The following is a 21,315-nucleotide window of genomic DNA, read 5'->3' on the forward strand; positions in this document are numbered from 1 at the left end:
AGCAACCATTGCAGCGGAGTGAAAAAGAGAGAGAGAGAGAGATCCCTCTGCAGGAATCAGCCCTCTACTCTCCCACCCTGGGGGTCCGTAGGGCTGTTCTGAGAGGTTGGAGCACAAACTCAGGGTCTGTCTGAAGGGACATCAGCAGAAGGGACTCCCCCCCCCCCCAGGTCTCTATCTCACTTCCCCTGGCGATAACCTTACTCACTCCATTCACTGGGGTCGGTGGGCCCTGACTCGGTGAGAATAAGCTGATCCCTTGGTTGAAAAACCCCTCTGGAAGGAACATTCTAATTATGAATAATAATAACAAAAGTCATAATAGTAACTCGTTTGTCTCCAGCAAATTCCTGCCTCTCCTTCCCCTCCCCAATAATTGATTTCTTTCCAATCTTGGGTTGAGGGAGAAGGGGGGGGGTTCCCATCTCCTTTCCCCATGAGCTCCCACCCCCTTTCTCCTCTATCTCCCTAAGAAAGTTCATCTTGGCTCTCTGTGTGTCTGAGGGTCTTTACATCCCAGGCCCAGTTTCCCAGGAGAGTGGGTTTGTTTATTTCTGTATTTATCCCTGTGGCCCGGGTGGCTGGGACTTGTGGCTGCACAGCCTGGAACTGCTGCCCCCCAGGCCGGGCCCAGCATGACAGCGGGCCGGCTGCGTGACTTGTGACGTCTCCGAGTCCTATAGGTGCAGCGGCTGGTGAGATAGTCGCTGTTGCCCCGGCTCCTCTTTATTTTATTGTGGTGTGTCTGGGAATAAACATGGAATATTGAATTTGCCAGAGACCACAAGCCCACTTTGAGTTGGGAAGGACCCCCTACTCTTGACAGAGGCTGGAAGAAGGCTGGGTCTAAAAGGGTGGGCACTATTTTTTTTGGGGGGAGAGAGGTCTTTTTTTTTAGATTCTTTACCTGAACTCCCCTTCCCAGCTGAGGTACCACATCTGGCTTCTGCGCTGGAAAGAAGAGGTGGGATTTTTGGAGGTGAGTGTGACCCTGGAACTATGGGGAGGGGGTAAGGTTTCAGCACCTGGCCTGTCCAGGGACACCCTGTGTCCCAACCTGAGCTCAGCCCTCCTGAAACCCACCTTCCCACCGCGTGGCTCCATCTCACCTGGGAAAAGCAAAAGTTTTGCCTTGGAGACCAGAACACGGCTTAATGGGATTAATTTCGAAAATCCCAATTTTGCCCACTGACCCGAGCAGTATTCTGAAGAACTGAGGGGTCTGGCCAGGCAGTTACTGTGGGTAGTCCAGGTCCCTCACTTCTCTCTCTCTCTCTCTCTCTCAGATTATTTATGGGAATCTGTTTTATCCTCAAATCTTCTGAGCATGTAAAGGGATCTGAGAAGTCTTTTTTGTATTTTCTCTTGTTTTGGCGAGACTGCTGGAGATTTGGGGCCCCCTTCTGCTGTCCACAAGCCTGCTTGTCTTCCATCTTTGTCCCCCACTTTCCTGGATCACCTCCTGAGGGAGCCCAAAGTCCTCTAGGCTAACACCTCAGAAAGGTGCAGGTGTTCCCACTAGTAAATAAACAGCCTTCCTTGGTCTGAAAACAGTCCTGGAAGGTGGGCCCGAGGAGGAGGCTCCTGAAGCCAGACTTGACTTTCTCCACATTTACTCCATTTTTAGGGGGGAGATGTGTGTGTGTGTGTGTGTGTGTGTGTGTGTGTGTGTATGTGTATGACATGTAGGGTGTACTTTGGAATGTTGTGATCCTGTCTAGTCTGAATTTTGAGTCCTAGTGACCACAGGAATTACCCCAGGGGATCTCAGCCTCCAGGGCCAGTCTCCTCTGCCTCTCCCTCTCTCCATCCTTGTCCTGCAGGCCCAAGCCTCTACTTGAAGCTCCAGAAGATAAATACTACTACTACTACTACTACTACTAATAATAATAATAATAATAATAATAATAATAATAGGACAGAGTCAGGGGGTTCAGGAAATGAAGAGGCTGAGCAGCCTGTGAACACTGGAACTTGGAACAAGACAAGTTCTAAGGCTGGTTTTTCAGTCTGGATCCACTCAGACGCAGGACACTAACTGTTTTTTGCTCCCCTGACCTTTTCAACCCTCAAAAACAATACATTTTACAGAAGAGGAGGGCAGGGAAAGAGCACAGAGGAGGCGAACTCTTCTCTCCACCCCCGGGACAGTTTGGTTATTTAACTAAAATTGGGTGCTTGGTGTCTTATGTATCCCTCCAGCCAGGGAGGTCTGGTGGCCCTGGGGAGGCGGGGGCTGAGGGAGGATTCCAGCTTGCTTTGATCTGGGCCCCCACCCCAGTGCACCTTCACCCTGCCCTCACCCCGGAGTCAGAGAGTCGGGGTGATGAGTGGGGAGAGGGGATGTCAGGCAGGCTAGCAGCACAGGCTGGGCCAGGAGGGGTCAGGCGGCTCTGGGACTGAGGTCAGTGCTGGAGGGAGCAGCGGGCGGTGGCTGCTGAGGGGAGGCTGAGCAGCCAGCCTGTGTGTGCCCTGGGGAGCCCCTCAGCCCTCCATTCCCTACACAAAGTCTCCCTCTCCCAGGTTAAGAGCTGAGCCGTTCCTCCATGATTTGTGTAGATTTTTTTTTTTTTTTTTTTGCAGCCACCAAGCCGCTGTGCTGGGGGAAGCAGAGATGGATGGAGGAGGTGGGGAAGGGGGTGGGGAGGAGAGGGTGATCCCAAGGTCCGGGCTCTGGAGTCGTGTTGCGATTCCAGTGTTTGGGGAGTTGAATGGGAGAAGGTGGTTGGGGGAGGGAGTGGGGAGAGAGAGAGGGGGGGGGAGAGAGTGAGGGAGGGAGGGAGGGAGGGAGGGAAAGGGGGGGACTGGCCGAGTGTAGAGGGAGTTAGTAGGAGGGCAATTTTAGTACTTGGTGTTGCATCTTAGCAGCGGCAGAGCCGAGAGCCAGCTTGCGGTTTTGTTTTTTTTTTGAGAGAGAGAGAGAGAGAGAGATTGACTAACCTGGAATCCTGGATCTTCAACCCTGCCAGAGGGCACTCTGGAAAGACTTCTTACACCGCCCCCCCAGGCATCTGCCTGACCCCCTCCCCCTAACCTCACTTTGCTTGCAGCAAGGAGCGGAGCTCTGAGATTAGACTTTTGAGGGTCCCCAACCCCCACCCCACCCCCAGGCTGCGGGTTCTGGCGCCTGACAACTTGCAAGTCTTTAGGGGGACCGGCGGCAGCGGAGAAGGAGGTGCGCGCAGGGGGGAAGCGGGCGGCTGCCTCCCAGGCTCCAGCACCGGGTGCTCCTCTGTAGACAGAAGCAGCCGCTAGTCCGGGGAGCAGCCCCCCCCACCCCCATACATCCCAGAGCCACCATGCCCGCGCCCCCACCTCGCTGCTGGCTTCCCTGTTAGCGGCGTGGAGGGATACAGGCGGATGCACCGGCTTCACCCCGAGAGGTAACGGCCCCTGCAGGAGGCTCGGGAGGGATCGGAAGGCGCCGAGGCCCGGGCTCTCCAGCCTGGGATTCCGCAGGAGCCGAGGTCCCCGGCGCGGTGCAGGGCGCGCGGCCTGGTTCTGTCAAACCGCATCTCGCCAGCCGCGAGCTCGGGGGGGAACCGGCCAGGGCGCAGGCTGGGCTAGTCCCCCAGGCCGGTGGGGAAAGGGAGATCACTCCGGGGGTCCCAGCCTCGCTTTCTTTTGTTGTGAGCAGACGCGGCTGCCTCCGAGTCCCCCAGCAAGCTGGGGGGAGGCCGTCCCATTTCTAGGTCTCTGGATCGCTGCAGACCAGCAGGGCCTTGGCGCTTTTGCTAAAACAGCTGCTGAGACTGTGTGTGTGTGGGGGGGGGTTTTGCATCTTTGCACCCCCTTCCGTGTGTGTGTGTGTGTGTGTGTGTCTGTGTGTCTGTGTGTGTCTGTGTGTAGGATTTGCATCTTTGCACCCCCTTCCCCAATCTTCCCCAGTTTTGACGGAGAGAGGAAATCCTTACTTGGGAAGGTGGAGGAGATTGGAAGGAGATCAGAGCCGGGAGGCTGGCTTCTCTGGGCTTGCTCTGCAGCTGTTCTCTGATGAGTCCCAATCTCATCAGATCGCCACCCCCCCCCCAACCCTGGGCAGTTCACTGGGGCTGCCTGCTGATCCCACCCGGAGTTGTGCCTGCAGTGCCAGCACACCAGGCCCAGCGGAAGCTCAGAGAAACTTTGCTCGGCCTGCCTGCTCCTGCCATGCGAGTCCCGGGCCTGGAAGTCGGGGACCAGGGTACCCCACCAGCTGCTGTCCTTGAAACTGCTCTACCGTGACTTTTCCTACTCCACCAATCTATCTGGGTTCTTTTTTTAAAAATGTTTATTTCCCCATTGTTTTTGGATGTGTGCATGGGTGGGGGGAGACTTTTAATGCTGAAAGACTTTTAATTTCAAAACCTGTGACTGATAAAGATAGAGTGAATTCTCCTTCCAGACACAGCCACTCCAACTCTCTCTCTCTCTCTCTCTCTCTCTCTCTCTCTCTCTCTTCCCTCTCAGTTTCTGGTTTTGCAAGAGGCGGGTTTGTTTTGGGGCAAAATGTGGCAGCCACAAATGTCTGTCTCTCTCCCTGTTTCTTGATCAGAACAGTCCCAATAGCCTCTCATAATTTGACAAAGGGGTGGGAGGTAGGTGATTCACAGAAGGACACTAGGGTTTTTGTTGTGTTTTGTTTTGTTGGGTTGTACCCAGCGACTTCCAAAAATACCCTAACCTTATCTTTATTGGCGCTTCCAGAAGTCCAGACGAATTTGACGGGCATCTGGCTTATCGCAGGGGTAGGGGTGAGGGGAGATGCGGGGAGCCTTGCCTCTTCCAGGGTCTGATGCGGGTCTTTCCCAAGCGGTGGTGAGTGGCCTAAAAGTAAAAGTAATGTGAACAAGAATAATGGGAGATTCTGCTGCCTGGAGCGGAGACACTGATAGCTGGACCCCGTGTGTGTGTGTGTGTGTGTGTGTGTGTGTGTGTGGCATGGGGTGACATGGCTCCCTCTTGTCACTAGACCTGCACCCCCAACACCCCCTCTCTTTCTCTCTCTCTTACTGCTCTCTCTCAGAGCAGTACCCCAAGCGGGCACAGCGCCCTGGGCACACCATGGCCGACGCAGACGAGGGCTTTGGCTTGGCACACACACCCCTGGAGCCAGACTCAAAAGATCTACCGTGTGACTCAAAACCCGAGAGTGTTCTGGGGGTCCCCAGCAAGTCCCCTTCCTCGCCACAAGCCGCTTTCACCCAGCAGGTAAGAACATTGGGTTCTGGTGTGTGTGTGTGTGTGTGTGTGTGTGTGTGTGTGTGTGTGTGTGACTGTGTGTGTGTTTTGTCTTCAGCAGAAATCGTAGCTCCAGTGACTAGGAAGGTGGAAAAGGTGGGTGTGCTGCTCAGGGCCTCTGTCTCCTTCACTTTAATCCTACCCAAGGCCACCTTGCTGAGCCCCAGTATTCTTTTGGGGGGATAGTTATCCTCCTGGCCAGAGGACTTTGGGAATAACATGGTTTAGTTGTGAGCGCATCCTGATCTGGTTCTTTGAAGCCCATGCGCGTGGGCTTAGAACCTTCCCCTCCCCACGGAGGCTGGGTGAAGGCTCAGCCCCCCCCCCCATCTCATCAAGGCCCGGTCAGCGGCTGCTTCAGGGGCGTGAGCGATGGATGGCCTGACCTCACTTCAGATCTTCCACCTCCGCCCCCGCTGCTTGGGGCCGCTTGGGATACTGTTCGTCCAGTGATGGGGCCTGACCAGCGATGGGAAGCACACAGAGAAAAAGCTGAGGGTTTGTCTGGTTGGGGTGTGAAATCACTCTAAGCGGGTGGCACAGGAAAGATCGTCGGGCACGATAGACTTTCTCTGGGGTTTGCGTGTGCACTCTTGCTGGGCTTCCCCTAGGCTTCGTCTGCCCTTCATACAGCAGATAAATGCCCACCGTGATGAGTGAGTGGGAAAACAGACAGCAGTGAGGCTCAGCCACTGGAAAAAGCAAAGCCACTTTTTTTTTTGCAACAGTTACAAATGAGCGTCAGAGGAAGAGCTGGCAGAGAGTTCTTCTGCATCACTTTTCTTTTGTGAGATAACTTGTAGCAGAAGAAAGGAAATGTTAAATGCCGAGGAGAGCTGGGGAGGTGTACTGACAAAGACACAGAGGATTGGTTTATATTCTGGGGCCCGGGATGGTGCTGTGACACAGACAGTTTTTAGGTCTCCATCTCGAAGCCTGGCCTTGAGTTTAGATGTGGTATTCAATAAACACAGTGCACATCTGTCTGCATGGACACATCTGGGTGGATTCTGGAATATTTAAAATAGCTTTCTCAGTGTGGATATCTCCCCCCCCCCTTTGCTTAGCTGCCTTTGGCTAAGGCAGATGGAGGTTGCTCCCCTCTTTTTCTGGAGACTATCCTCCCACACACATTCTGGGGCACCTCTATTATGGGGGGGTCTCTAGCCTTGTCTGGGCAGCTTGAGTAGGAGACAGCTTGCAGCGAGGGGCTCCCCAGATGGGGGGGTGTGAGAAGGTAAGGACCTGCAGGCAGGGAATCTGGTCCGTGGAGTTCAGTAGATGTTACCAGTGGCTTGGGGGGCATCTATCAGACTAGAGTGACCCCCCTAACCTCATTCCCAAGGGAAGAAAGCCTCTCTGAGTTATCAAGAAAAAAGGCTGGATGCTGGAGGGTGGGTAGTTTGCTCTGGCTGTCCTGTGTGACCTTTCTCCCCTCCCTCTAGGGCATGGAAGGGATCAAGGTGTTTCTCCATGAGCGTGAGCTGTGGCTGAAATTCCACGAAGTGGGCACAGAAATGATCATCACCAAGGCTGGAAGGTGAACTGGTCACTTTTCGTGTGTGTGTGTGTGTGTGTGTGTGTGTGTGTGTGTGACACACACAGTTGGAGAGATGTGTGGGAGTTTTCACTTTGTGTCTAAGAAAAGACAGGGGTTTGGGAGATGGTGCTCTTTGGGTGGATTGGCAGGAGAGAGAGAGAAAGAAGGAACAGGGAAAGAATGAGAGAAGGACAGAGAGGCTCAAGGACTGAGGAGATGGACTTGGGGATCACTCCCACTGTATCTTAGGCCCCCGGCCTCCATCCTACCCTCCGTGAGCTTGGACAGCTTCCAGAGTCCCACCCGATCAGCGATTACCCAGTGTATTTGCTACCTCTTCCATTGTTTATAGAAAGCAAGCGAAACCTTTGAAACTGAACCGGGGCTCCGCAGGGCTCTGTATACAGACATGGCAGTTCCGCTGCTAAGAAATTCACCCGGAGCGCCTTTTAAAAGCTTCACATTTGAGCTAAAAAAAAAAAAAAAAAAAGAAGAAGAAGAAGAAGAAAAAGAAGAAGAAGAAAAAACCAAAACACTAGGCTTCTGGGAGAGGGGTGGGAGTGGGAAAGCCACGCAGACGTGGCGGGGCCTGGTGTGCCCAGAACTGGAGACACGCGTCCCCGCCACCCCCTTGCTCAGGCCTGAGTGGCCCCTCGGTGCCTTCCAGGGCAGAAGGCCTCATGCCGCCCCATCCCGCCCCCAGCAGGCTTGGGAAGAGGGAGGGTGGAGCTGTTCCTCCAGCCGAAGCCTCCCGTAATAAACTGACAACGGTGACATTTATTATTATTTGAAATTAAACAATGTCTGCTCCCCCGCTCGGCATGGGTAAACCGGGAGGTGCGGTCTGTTTATACCAGAGAACCGTCCCCGTCCCATTCCTGCTGAGGCCGGCAGGGGCCTAGTGCGCCTAGGGCCTCCGGGTGGATTCTCGCAGCCGCAGCGGCAGCCTGAGCCCCGCGATTTGGCTATAAAAGGCATGCTCAGCCACCTCCGCCTCCGGTAGCGATAAACACGCTCCCAGGCCCTGCTCACCCCTTCCCATCGGCTTCAGAGCCGTCACTGTGGCTCATTCGTTCTTGGTCTTGGGGCTTCGGGCTCAGGCTCAGGCGGGAGGACTTCGGGGCGGGCGTGGGTGTGTACCGTGTGTTTTTGTGGTGGCGTAGGTGGGTGTGCACCATGTGTTTTTGTGGTGCTGACGGGGGAGCGGGGATCTGGCTTTCCAAGATCAGGAGCCGAGCTCAGGCCCCAGCTTCACCTTTGCAAATCGCATTGGTTTAGTGCATTTCTTTGCCGAAGTTCCTAAGAGTTCACACTCTCTTCCAGGGCTTCTGAAGGCATTTGGATGACTAGGTGATGGGTAGAGGAACCCCCTCCCAGTGTGCACACGGGGCGGGGGGGGGGGGGGATCTGAGTGAGGGATGTGAAGGGCCGGCTTTAAGCGCAGGGTGCTTTCCACCTAATAAGCTCAGTCTTGTTCTTGAATAAAAACAAGTGTGTCCCACAAGGTGAAAATGCCGCTTAACCTGAGGGTACACAGCACGCTGCCAGAGGCCTGCTTTAAAGCCAGATCCCTTCAAGTCCTGGGGCTATTATTTTCCCCTTTTCCTACAAATCTGGATGCCCTCTTTTCTCCTGTCCTATCTCTGCCCCCAGCTCCTGGGAAACCCCGGGCTGGATTGGCGCTGGAGCGGAGCTGTGTGTGGGGTGGGGTGGGGTGGTGGTGGTGGTGATTTCTTTTGTTTGCTTGTGGGGCAAAGGCCTCATGGTGTCTCTTTGTAAACACTGCAGGGTGTAGGGTCCAGGAGAGACCTCGATTTCAGAGCATAGGACTTGAATGTGCGGAAGCCCCAGAAGCTGCAGGTTCAATCCTGAGCACCTAACAGTGCTTTCTGGGTTCTCTCTGTATCATAAAAATAAACAGAGGTGCAGTCCAGAAGGTTGGCACAGTGGGTGAGGCATGAGATTCTCAAGTATGAGGTCCTAAATTCAATCGCTGGTGTGTGACCTGTGCCAGAATGGTTCTCCTCTCCCCCCACCTCCTCCCCTTTCCATTTCATAAATAAATAAGCAAACAAATATTCAAAAGACCCTCAGAAATGTGGAGGGCCAACAAAATAGCTCTCTTGGATAGCTGTGTTGGAGGAAGATTTCCTCCTTCTCTGCCTCTAGAAAAAAAATTGTGTGTGTGTGTGTGTGTGTGTGTGTGTGTGTGTGTGTCCTGTCAGAATATCAGTGCTAGCCTCCTGCCCCACCAACTCCTTCTCTTTCTTTCTTAGGCGGATGTTCCCCAGTTACAAGGTGAAGGTGGCTGGCCTCAACCCCAAGACCAAGTACATTCTCCTCATGGACATAGTTCCAGCCGACGATCACAGATACAAGTTCGCAGATAATAAATGGTAGGTGGGCAGGTAGGGGAGTGGCAGGTGGGGAAAAAAAGGAATCCCCACTTCCCCTCTCCCTGCACTAGACCAGAAGCGCTCTTTGAGCTCCTACTGTGTGCATTTTGTTGTCAAGTCCACTGCCTTCACCACCAGCGACTAGAAAAAAAAGAGCAACTCATTTTCTACAAAAAACCCAGGCCTTCCAGAAGCTCCTGTGCCTTGTGCTGCACCCCTAAGGTGTGGGGTTTTGAAAAAGGGTGTTGTTACCATGCACCGGAGGTATTTCTGGTGGCACAAAACTTTTTTTTTTTTTTTATGAGTCACCTGCTTTGAACATGCCTTTTTTTTTTTTTTTTAAACGAAATGGCACAGTCTGCCTGTAGCATCTGACTTGAGCCGGCAGAGAGGAAAGGACTATTTCTTGGGTGGTTTGCACCTACATTTGCCCAGAACAGAGATCGGAAGAGCAATCTCCTCCCCTTACTTTGAAAGTCCTGGAGGAATTTTCTAAGGCTTTCCCAGGCTTCCAGACTCAGAGGATTGGAGACCTTTGGAAGCCCTGGGTGCTATGAAGAAGAGGCGTAGGACAAAGAAGAAAAAGGGAGTGCAGGAACTGTGTGTATAGGGTCTTTTCTGGATAAAAACACCCAGGGTTCTGGGCACTTGGAATTGCAAATGTCCAGAGAGACCTGAGGGTCTGGCTGTTTCCAGATGGTTCTAACAGCTGGCGTTGCCTTAACTTTGGCGATGGATCCTGTTTCTCCCTGCCCAGGTCCGTGACAGGCAAAGCGGAGCCAGCCATGCCTGGCCGTCTCTATGTGCACCCCGACTCCCCAGCCACTGGGGCGCACTGGATGAGGCAGCTGGTCTCCTTTCAGAAGCTCAAGCTCACCAACAACCACCTGGACCCGTTCGGGCATGTAAGTGACCCTGGTCTGCAGCCCATTCTGGGTCCTTGGGTTCGATCTCTCTCCCTATTTCTTTCCCCCTCATCACCGTCTGGAAGCTTCTCTCTGGATTCTGGGACCCATTCCTCTTCCTTTTCTCCATCCTTGTCCCCAAGTGGATTCTTTCCCCCTCCCTCATTCTCTGCCTTCTGGGTGCCCAAGTCTCTCCTTTTCTCTTCTCTTTCTCATCCTCACTCCTCTTCCCCATATCCTCTCATTTCTGTCACCTCCCTCTTCAGCTTTCAGCCTCCTCTTCTTTATCTCCACTTCTCTCCCACCTGAGTGTTTGTCCCTTTGCAGTTCCGCTTCTGCCCACTCTCCTGTGCTCAGTCTGTTTTGCCCTGGTCTGGGACTCAAGCCGTATTTCACCAACACACAACTCTCTGATCCTGAGGGGTGGCAGGTGGGGTGGGGTTGGGGGATTTCCAGTTGTTTATTCCGGGTATGGACTCCAGGTCCTACAAGCTCCATCTGTGACTTGAGGAGGGCTTGTTTCTTTCCCACCAAGGACATGGTGACTGCACCACTGAGGCCAGGAACACACACCTCCAACACTCCCTTCCATATTCTCCCTATACTGGGGTATGGCCACTGAATGGGAGATCCTCCAAGTCATCTGCTCCCCTTTACAACCTGCCAGAGGCGAATGCTGGTACCCCTGCTACCTTGAGCATAATCCGTTTGGATTGACCTTGTTTTTCCAAGGCAGTTTCTCTCCCCAAACCAAGAGCAAGGGTCCCAAACTGAGGGTCTACGTTGGTTCCAAGGGAGAGTGAGGAGTCTAGCGGACTCCCTGAATTCCTTACAGGATCCCCTTTGTGCAGACCCCTGCTCCCAAAGAGAAAGAGGATTCTTTTCAAATGAATTCGCCACAGGGTATCAGCCTCTCTCCTTCAAGGAAAAACAAAAAGGGACCAAATACCGGGAAAAAATGTCCCCAAAGGTCTTCACTGGACCTAGTTAGCCACCAGGACAGAACCTGGGATCAGGATCCAGTGCTTAGGATCCTTAGCTGAACAAGTGGGGATGTTGGGACATGGGGGAGGCAATATATGAGGACCTTTTGGGGGTGAGGGGCGGCGGGGGACTTGCCCTAGGCCTGGCAGCTATATTTGGGGAGCAGAGATTTGTGGCTACACCCCTCTAATTCCAAAAGCCATCCTCCACAGACCACTGCAGTGTCTTTATGGAGAATTCACAAACCTCCAGCCCCTATTTTTCGGGAAGTGAGATGGGGCAGATTGACTTGAATCTGCAGCAGGGAGGAGGGAGGAGAGTTTGCAAAACCTCCGGAGCAACCACTCCCCTCCAGGGTTCCCCTTGAGACTTTAAAGCTGGAGCTGGGGCGCCTCCAAAATGTGCTCAATGCAGCTTAGACCTACAGGTCCCAGGAGCTCCACACCCCACTTTCTACGCTGTTGGGTGGGTGCAGCGGGACGTTATTTTTGGTACCTTTAAACATATTTTTATTTGCTCTTATTATTTTAAATTTCTTTATTGGGGAATTAATGTTTTACATTCATCAGTAAATACAATAGTTTGTACATGCATGACATTTCTCAGTTTTCCATGTAACAATACAACCCCCACTAGGTCCTTTGTCATCCTTCTTGGATCGGTGTTCTCCCCCCACCCACCCCAGAGTCTTACTTTGGTGCAATACGCCAATTCCAGTTCAGGTTCTACTTGTGTATTTGCTCTATTTTAATGAGAGAGACCAGGACATTGATCAGTGCTGGCTGATGGTGGTACTGGGGATTGAACCTGGGACTTTGTGGAACCTCAGGCTTAACATCTTTTGCAGAATGATGACTCTGTGTCCCCAGCCCCAGCAGGGGCATTATTGGCTCTAGTCCCCAGGACTCCTTTCTGTTGAACCCTTTGCTGAGGTCTTACCGGCGCGGGCGGGAAGGCGTGGGGCGCTGTTGGGCCCTGCCAATGTACCGGCCGGGCACCAGGAGCGACCCCCAGGTTCCCTCGGGAATCCACAGCACCCCCGCCCCCCCCGGACCCCCCAGGGTGTGCTCCAGGAGGCTGCCACCCGGCTAGGGGCCAGCGGGTCTCCAGCTGGGGTGTGAGCCCTGGGCGCATAGTCCTGCCACCAAGTCCTGTCCATCCCTTCCCCTGCTGATTTGGGGTCCCCCGGGCCTTGGGGGAAGCTGTTACGTATTGCAGCCCCAGACTGCGGGCGGGGAGCCCTGGACCTGCCCCAGAGCCCCGCGGAGTCATTAGATCGGTGTCCGCTTTGGCCGGGCCGTCAGAGCGATTTGGCTAAGCCGGGGCGATGGGCGCGCTGCGGGGCCCGCTGCGTCTCGCTGTCGCCAGCCCGCCCCGGTCGGTCGGCGTCCCTATCGGCCGGGGAGGAGCCCCGAGATTAGAGTCCCGGAGCCCTGCCGCTGTCCCGCCAGGGTCGCCCCCGCCCCCTCCTCCGGGCGACTCTACAGGGTTGACCCCAGAATCCGGCCTGAGGTCAGAGAGGCAAATAAACTTGAGTCCGGGGCAGCCCCCACTCGATGTGCGGGGGTGAGGGGCTTGGAGCCTGGATTACTGTTAGCATGCGGGGGAGCCTGCAGACTTCCAAGCTGCAAACCCAGCTTTATTAGTTTTTATTAGTAATTTAATATTGTTTTACAAAATTATGATATAACAGGGGTGCAATTCCGCACCGATCAGAGTTCTTTGGCCCTCTTCCCTCCACTGGAAACTGCAGTAGTTCTCCCAAGGTCACAGATATGGGATATATATATATTTACTTTTTTTCCCTATGGTCCTGCCTTCTCTTCCTAAGTCACACCTACATCTATTATTACTTCTGTGTGTGTCTTACCTTTTTTCCTTCTCTCTCTGGGTCCTGATGGAATTGGAGTTCAGAGCTTTATGAATAAAGATGCTTTGCTCCCAAAGACCTCACCCTTTCTATCAAAAGTGGTCAACAGACTAGCCACATATCCGTACCCCCAAAGGCAGAGAAACTGGGGTGAAGGCAAAAACAGGGTGCCTTCTAATAAATACTCTTTATCATCCCAAAGGAGAACAGGCAGGTCCGTGTGTGGGCTGAGTCTGCAGACATGGGGAGTTGTGGGTCTAAAATGTTGATACAGTTGGGCACCACGGCCCTTCTGTGAAAGTGAAGTGTTAGAGTTCACCACTCCACCCCACCATTATCCTATTGTTGTTATTATTATTTTTTTCATTGGCTGTCCTTTGTATATTTTTCCTAAGGAAGGACCCAACTGGTGATTAGCAATCTGGTTTGCAAATGCTCTTTTTTTTTTTTTTTTCTTTTCTGTCTTTGCCTTGTGTGTGTGTGTGGAGGTGGGTGGGTGAGGGTCATATTGTTGCTCCTTTTACCTGTCCCCTTCATTCTAAAATCGCTCCTCTGTCTCCCCCCCCCAACCCCCACCCCCCAACTCATGCAGTTCTTGCTCCAGACTTCTGGTCTCTGTTTGGGAGGGCAGGAAGCATCCAATGCAAAGAGTTAATTTATTAAGCAAACTTTATTAAGAATTCTGATTTACTGCCCTGTATGCTTTGGGTAGATTCCTGGAATATTACCCTGGCTCTATTGGAAATTGTCATTTTTGAAATGTTTCTTTTTAATGAAATCTCTGGCCCCTTTTCAAAACAAGAGGGGTAAATGAAAAAAAATCAGACTATTTTTGGGTGAGACTATATAATGGAGGTTAAATTAGGGAGGGAGGGGTGTGTGGAGAACAGCAATATTATCAGGAAACAAAAGAGGTTTGGTTCCCCCCACCCACCCAACCCATCTCAATTTTCCTTGTTATTTTTAGATTATTCTAAATTCCATGCACAAGTACCAGCCCAGATTACACATTGTGAAAGCGGATGAAAATAATGGATTTGGCTCCAAAAACACTGCATTCTGTACCCACGTTTTCCCAGAGACGGCGTTCATTGCGGTGACCTCCTACCAGAATCACAAGGTAGGCCAAGAGCTGGGAACCAGCCTTCCTGCCGCTGAAGCCTGAGGGACTTTGAGGGGGCTCAGCTGCTGGGACTTTGCGCTGTTGCTGTCACTAGCTGTACCCCAACAATGGCAGCTGTTTTATCTTTAGGCACATGCCTGGGACACACACACACACACACACACACACACACACACACACACACACGGGGGGGGGGGCACCATCTAGAAGCCAACTTAACTGATATAGATGTCTGTCCACACCCTCAGATGCTACTCAAAGGTTTACACGAATGGTGGGAACTCTTACACAGCTCCGCACTACTGGGTGGGTGGTGTGGTGCACTGGAGCCATTTGTCCTGGGCTGGCATGTGACCCCCTCCCCACCACTTTGCTGTAGGGAGGTGGGGGCAGGAGGGCTGGGCAACTTCTTCTTCCTCTCCCCTCCACTCTTCCTTTTGGATATGTTTCAATGCAAACAGGGGCGCAGGTGGCAACGTGTTCCAGGAAGCCAGGGCTTGGGTTGTTTTCAACTGCTTCTCTGTCTCGCTGACCCCAGACCACACACTCGAGAAAGATTAGGGTTGTTACCACAAAGCCAGAGTTAAAAAAAATAAAATCCAAGGCAATCTCTGTTCTTGGAAGCCTTGGCCACTGCTCCCACACTTAGACGAGATTCTAAGGAGCCCAAGCTGCGGGGAGGAGAGGGATGGAGGCCCACAGCTGGCTATTGTTGGGAGGAAAGGCTGAGTGCCCTGGTGGTGAGGTGGGGTGGTGCAGACCAGCTGCTTCCACGCAAGACCAGGGATTGGACACCTAGAGCCCGGTGGATGTGATGTGGGATTTCAAAGCTCAATAGTCCTGCTGGAACAGTGCTCCTCAGAGCCTCAGCTTGGAGAATCACCTTCTGTTTCTTTCCTCTAGAGAAAGAGCTTTGTCTTGACTTGTCACTTGTCTCTCCTGCTCTTTAGAAAGCCCAGTGCTGGTGGCTTCATCTTCTGGGGAAGGGTGGATAGGATGAAATGATTCCCAAGTCTGTAGTGTGAAGAAATCTGGCATCTGGAAAGGCAAGAGAGGGACTGGGAAAGGAGCCTGCCCATAATAAATGAATAATGGATGGATAAATCAGTCAAACAAACAGAGGAGTTGGGGCACTTGGGGTCAGATGGCTGTGGCAGGGGACCACGGGGGTTTCTATCTAGGAGTTGGATGGGTGAGTCAAGTAAGGCACTTGCTTTTGAGGATGGTGATGCCCCTTCTCCATCCACAGACTCTCATGTACAAGCAGAAGGTGGGGGTGGGGCTCTAGAGGCCAGCTAGAGAGTTGAGGCAGAAGGGGGAGGTACAGGCTTAGCACCCTGGAGTCTGCAGTTTGGAGAAAGCTGTCCTCCAGAAAAAAAAAAAGAAATAATCTTTCTTCAAATGCCACACCATCATTTGTTCTTTTTGCTTTTGTTTTTGTCACTGAGTTTTCTTTTTTTAAATTAAAAAAATATCTTTATTTATTTATTGGATAGAGACAGGTAGAAATCAAGAGGGAAGGGGGTGATAGAAAGGGAGAGAGATACCTACAGCCCTGTTTCACCACTTGTGAAGCTTTCCCCCTGCAGGTGGGGACGAGGGGATCAAACCTGGGTTCTTGTGCACTGTAACATGTGCGCTCAGCCAGGTGCGCCACCACCCAGCCCCTGTCACTGGGTTTTCAAGGTTCAGAGCTGACTTTTTAAGATAGGTAGTCAGAGACAGAGAAACAGAAGGAGAGATGCCACAGCACAGAAGATTCCTCCAGTGCATTTGGGGCTGGGCTCCAACTTGGGTCTTGCATGTGGCAAAGCAGGTGCATTACCAGGTGAGCTATCTTGCCAGTCCTGCGATGATATATATATATATATATATATATATATATATATACACATATATATACATATACATACATACATATATATACACACATACATATATATATATACACACACACACATATATATATACATATATATAATAGTTATTTATTTCCTTTTTGTTGCCCTTGCTGTTTTTATTGTTGTTGATGTCGTCGTTGTTGGATAGGACAGAGAGAAATGGAGAGAGGAGGGGAAGACAGAGGGTGAGAGAAAGACAAACACCTGCAGACCTGCTTCACTGCCTGGGAAGCGACTCCCCTGCAGGTGGGGAGCCGGGGGCTCAAACTGGGATCTTGCACTTTGTGCCAGATGCGCTTAACCCGCTGTGCTACCGCCTGACTCCCCAATATTTTAAAGAAGATGTGTGTGTGTGTGTGTGTGTGTGTGTGTGTGTTTTTCCTAAGTTCTCTCAGGCTTTTTGAACTCACAAGAGCAAACACATTGAGGTCACGTGCCTTAAAAGGTTTAAAAATTCCAGACTAATTTGAGTCTGGCTGCAAGAAACAAACTTGTTTCCTTCCAGCCTGCTGCAAACCTATGTTTAGCTAGTGTGGTTACCGTCTGGGACGAAAGCTGGGGAAAAATAGCATCAAGGACTAAGGGATTGAGTTCCTCCTATAACTACCCCCAGACCTGACAGACTATGCAAAAATGATTTTGTGGGATTTTTTTTCCTTTTTCTCCCCCCCCCCAACCCCAGAAAGTCCAAGTCCTTACAGAAAGCACAGGAAATGGTAGGTCCGTAGAAGTGAAGCCTTTTAAAGAAACACAATGGTTCTCTGTCATTTGGGGGTTGTATTTCCAACTTTTATGTGGTTATGATCTTGGGTTTGTGGGGCGGGGGGCCCTGGGGAGCCCTCCTCTCTCTTTCTACATTGAGCGAGACCTCACACTCATACAGTAAGTTTCAGATACGAATGTGTTCAGCTTGATAAGCTTGATGTAGGCACTTGTGAACCTCCCAACAACATGATTTGTGTTTGTTTGTTTGTTTGTTTTTGCCTCCAGGGTTATTGCAGGGGCTCGGTGCCTACACTACAAATCCACTGCTCCTGGCGGCCATTTTTTTCCATTTTGTTGGATAAGACAGAGAGAAACTGAGAGAGGAGGGGGAGACAGAGAGGGAGAAAGAAAGATAGACACCTGCAGACCTGCTTCACCACTTGTGAAGTGACCCCCTTGAAGGTGGGGAGCCAGGGGCTCAAACTGGGATCCTTATATGGATCCTTGAGCTTTGTACTGTGTGTGCTTAACTGGGTACGCCACTGTCCTGCCCCCTGTATTTTTAATATAATTTTATATAATGTCTTCCCCACAGTGACCCACATGTAGAAAGACGTACCCACCCAGGGCATTGTGTATGTGTGTGTGTGTGTATGTATGTATGTATGTGTTGAGTACAGTCTAGAGTGTATGTCTAGATCCTTGTGGGTTGAAAGCCAAGGCCTCCTAAACCACTGCTGGATGTCCGTGTATTGGATTGCTTTACCTTTCTTCTCTTTGGGCTGGACCAAGGGCCTAAATTGAGCTGTGCAAAATTATCATTTTAGCCAACCTGTCAGCCAGGAGAGGGATTCAGAGGGGCAGGTCTACTTTCTAGTCACTCTCCAAGCTGGGAGTTGCCCCACTTTGTAAGTGCAGAGACCCCTGGTGCACTCACTTTCTTTGCCAGGAGTCAGTTCAAAACTCTAGACTCCACTCTTCCACCCCACCCCCAAGTCCCTCTTAACATTTCCTGCACGAGTATATGAGCCATTTAACTGAACAGGCTGGCGGGGGTGTGATTGGTAGGCTCAAGTCCTGTTACTTTATTGTCTCACCTGGACTGCATATTGAAACTCTGACTTCATGGGTAGAAGCCACCCAGTACTAGGCACTAAAGCAAGAAGCCACCCAGTACTAGGCACTAAAGCAAGCCCATTTGACTTTTGGGCAAATGGCTTCACAGAGATACTAGGAGACTGAGGAATCCTGGTCTGGCATCAAGGAATCAGGCAGTGTACCGAGTACTAAGTAGTCAGGCAGTGGTACCAAGTAGTCACTTGGTTGGCTTCTGAACAAACGGCTTAGGAGGTGGGCTGTGCCACCCCAAACACAGGTTCTGGCAAACCCTTTGTGTTTTGGAGTCTCAGAAGGACAGAGAGCTCTGAAGCAGGTTCTTGTTCACTGTGGTTGAAAAACAGCTACCAATGTTAGTCTTAGTGGTTTCCTCTAGTTCAGACCCTGATCCTATCTCAAATTCAAGAGCTCTGCCTCGAGCTCATTTGGATAAATGAGCATGGAAAGAGAGTAATAACATTTACATGGCCACGGCAATTTGAGAAAATATGGGCACTTTTTTTTTTTTTTGGTGGTGGGGATTTAAAAAAAAAACACTCAGAGCTTTCAAAGTGAGCTTTCTCCTCTTGTAGGGCAAGTACCAGCTGGAGGTAAGTTTGCGGTGTGTGTGTGTGTGTGTGTGTGTGTGTGTGTGTGTGTGTGTGGTTCTCTTGCCTAACGACATGGCATATTCCCGCAGTCCAGCTGTGGTCCCCAGGCTGGATTCAGGATTTATTTCCCCAGATGCCTGACAGCTCGGGAAAGAGATTTAACAACTGGAATCTTCCCCCATGTGACGTCAATTCCGGGAAGCTCATTTTTTTGTAAAGGCTTTCACTGCCCTTGTCAGCAGGTCCCTGGGAGATCCCCAGAAATATTTAGGTGTTTAAAAAAAAAAAAGAAAAGAAAAAGAAAAAGGTCACGTGGACATTTCATTTCCCTGCCCTGACAACAATGGCCGAGTATGCAAAGCCATCTGTCCTCGCATATTAACTTACTTCACCGTTAAAAAGCATTTTTCCCGACTTAAATCATCATGCATGGAGCCTGTATTTATGAGCTATGAGCTCTCGGGTTGGGACCAGGAAATGAACCCCTAGTAGAGAGACATAATTAAGATTTTTGGCCCTCGTGAGGAATAATTAAAAAAAAAAGAATTTTTTTCAAAAGCAAGCATTCACAACAATTATTCTCATTAATTTTTACAACCCTGTGCCTCACTGGTGGGAGCTGGCATTTAGATTTGTTCTCCTCCCTCCCCTCCTCTCCTCCACACCGGATATCCGGTTTTGTGTTGGTTTCCAAGGGGCTATGGCATATGGAGAGGTCAAGTTCAGGAGATCTTTTTGGTGGAACTTAAGACATCTAAGTGCTTTGGTTTGTGGGCCCCAAAGGGGGTAGAGAAAAAAAAAAGGACCCTGCAGCATATTGGGAAATTTTTATGAGGAGGGTTATAGTCAGTGGTGGGTAGAAAGTGGATAGCATGGATATATAGGAAATAAGACAAGTATTTTCTCCAGCTGCTTAGCCTGCATGCCACCATTTTTTTAAAAAAATATTTTTATTGGGGGCCGGACGGTGGTTCACCAGGTTAAGCACACCTGGCATGAAGCACAAGGACTGGTACAGGATCCAGGTTCAAGCCTCCCACACCTCACCTGCAAGGGACTCGTTTCACAAGCAGTGTAGCAGGTCTGCAGGTGTGTCTATCTTTTTCTCTCCATTTCTGTCTTCCCCTACCTCTCTCAATTTCTCTCTGTCCTGTTGTTACACCTCTAAGGTGTTACAGCTCTAGGGTGCAGCAGCTCCAAAGGACAAATCTGAGGCCAAGACCTTTTGCACCAGCAGAATCTAGCCGGCTCCTGCCACCCTAGACAGCATGATTTGGAAAGCTGCTTATATTCTCTTCAAGCCAGGCACGGTGTGCATTGATTGGCTACAGGGTTTTGGAAAAGGTACATTTTGATTGGTTACAAGGTGCACCAATCAGGTGTGCTCAGGTACAAGGGTAATGTGTGAACAGATTGGTCACATTGTGAGTCATCAAAGTACATGTAAAGCAAAGGATGAGGTGGATTGGTTAACAAACCATGCCAATCAGGGCCGCCAAGGTGCAAATGAGTACAAAATGAAAGATACAATTTGGTTGGCTACATTCCGAGAAGCAAAAAGATTATTGGTTATATTCTTAGTTGCCCAGGGTTGCTGAAATGTGGGCATGGCGGATTGCCTGTCTGTCCGTTGTGGAATTGGGGAACATTTTATTTCACCATCCTATATGAAATGAGGAAAAAAAAATGACTTTCAAGAGCAGTAGATTAGTAGTGCAAGCACCAAGCCCCAGCTGGAGGATATAGATAGATAGATAGATAGATAAAGAAACTGAGAGGGAGAGAGGAAGAGAGACAGCTGCAGCCCTGCTCTACCACTTGTGAAGCTATCCCCCTGCAGGTGGGGATCAGGAGCTTGAACCTGCGTCCTTGTGCACTGTAATGTGTGCGCTCTGCTAGGTGTGCCACCACCTGGCCCCCATGCCGCCATTTATAAGGGGGGGGCATTCCTGTGTCCCATGGGCCTTTGGATTCAGCCTGCAAGGCAAGGCGTATGTAGGATCAGCATGTGAGTATAGGCAGCTGGGCCTGGACTTGCGGTGGTTCAACTCGCAGTTTCTTATGGAGACAGAGAAATAGAGAGAGGTGAGACAGAGAGAAATAGAGAGAGGTGAGACAGAGAGAAATAGAGAGGGGCGAGACAGAGAGAAATAGAGAGAGGTGAGACAGAGAGAAATAGAGAGAGGTGAGACAGAGAGAAATAGAGAGGGGCGAGACAGAGAGAAATAGAGAGAGGTGAGACAGAGAGAAATAGAGAGGGGCGAGACAGAGAGAAATAGAGAGAGGTGAGACAGAGAGAAATAGAGAGAGGTGAGACAGAGAGAAATAGAGAGGGGCGAGACAGAGAGAAATAGAGAGAGGTGAGACAGAGAGAAATAGAGAGAGGCGAGACAGAGAGAAATAGAGAGGGGCGAGACAGAGAGAAATAGAGAGAGGTGAGACAGAGAGAAATAGAGAGAGGTGAGACAGAGAGAAATAGAGAGAGGTGAGACAGAGAGAAATAGAGAGAGGTGAGACAGAGAGAAATAGAGAGAGGTGAGACAGAGAGAAATAGAGAGAGGTGAGACAGAGAGAAATAGAGAGAGGTGAGACAGAGAGAAATAGAGAGAGGTGAGACAGAGAGAAATAGAGAGAGGTGAGACAGAGAGAAATAGAGAGAGGTGAGACAGAGAGAAATAGAGAGAGGTGAGACAGAGAGAAATAGAGAGAGGTGAGACAGAGAGAAATAGAGAGAGGTGAGACAGAGAGAAATAGAGAGAGGTGAGACAGAGAGAAATAGAGAGAGGTGAGACAGAGAGAAATAGAGAGAGGTGAGACAGAGAGAAATAGAGAGAGGTGAGACAGAGAGAAATAGAGAGAGGTGAGACAGAGAGAAATAGAGAGAGGTGAGACAGAGAGAAATAGAGAGAGGTGAGACAGAGAGAAATAGAGAGAGGCGAGACAGAGAGAAATAGAGAGAGGCGAG

General features: G+C 50.8%; 1 protein-coding gene and 1 long non-coding RNA gene across 8 annotated transcripts in view; one reads left to right on the forward strand and one right to left on the reverse strand.

Moving 5' to 3' along the window:
• The window catches only part of TBX5 (T-box transcription factor 5), a 114,007-nt gene that overhangs the window by 50,415 nt on the left and 42,277 nt on the right, over positions 1-21,315 (forward strand). Inside the window, exons 1-6 of one of the 6 annotated variants that reach the window (XM_060193031.1) lie at positions 768-979; positions 5,006-5,190; positions 6,666-6,760; positions 9,037-9,156; positions 9,914-10,061; positions 13,883-14,035. In XM_060193031.1, the coding sequence (XP_060049014.1) occupies positions 5,044-5,190; positions 6,666-6,760; positions 9,037-9,156; positions 9,914-10,061; positions 13,883-14,035 (663 nt within the window). In that variant the 5' untranslated portion in view covers positions 768-979; positions 5,006-5,043. Of the gene's footprint in view, positions 1-767; positions 980-2,718; positions 3,384-4,425; positions 4,884-5,005; positions 5,191-6,665; positions 6,761-9,036; positions 9,157-9,913; positions 10,062-13,882; positions 14,036-21,315 lie in introns of those variants that run through there. The other 5 variants (XM_060193036.1, XM_060193032.1, XM_060193030.1 and 2 more) reach the window with 5 other exon arrangements.
• Positions 23-4,008, reverse strand: LOC132539086 (uncharacterized). 2 transcript variants are annotated; one of them, XR_009550390.1, is made up of 3 exons: positions 3,915-4,008; positions 908-951; positions 23-276 (listed from the first exon to the last, which is right to left on the reverse strand). It is a non-coding gene; the product is annotated as an uncharacterized LOC132539086 (long non-coding RNA). The 2 variants fall into 2 exon arrangements; XR_009550389.1 differs by lacking the exon at positions 3,915-4,008 and adding an exon at positions 2,941-3,040.

This window comes from Erinaceus europaeus, chromosome 6 (genome assembly GCF_950295315.1).
Source record: "Erinaceus europaeus chromosome 6, mEriEur2.1, whole genome shotgun sequence".
Taxonomy (NCBI): Eukaryota; Metazoa; Chordata; class Mammalia; order Eulipotyphla; family Erinaceidae; genus Erinaceus; species Erinaceus europaeus.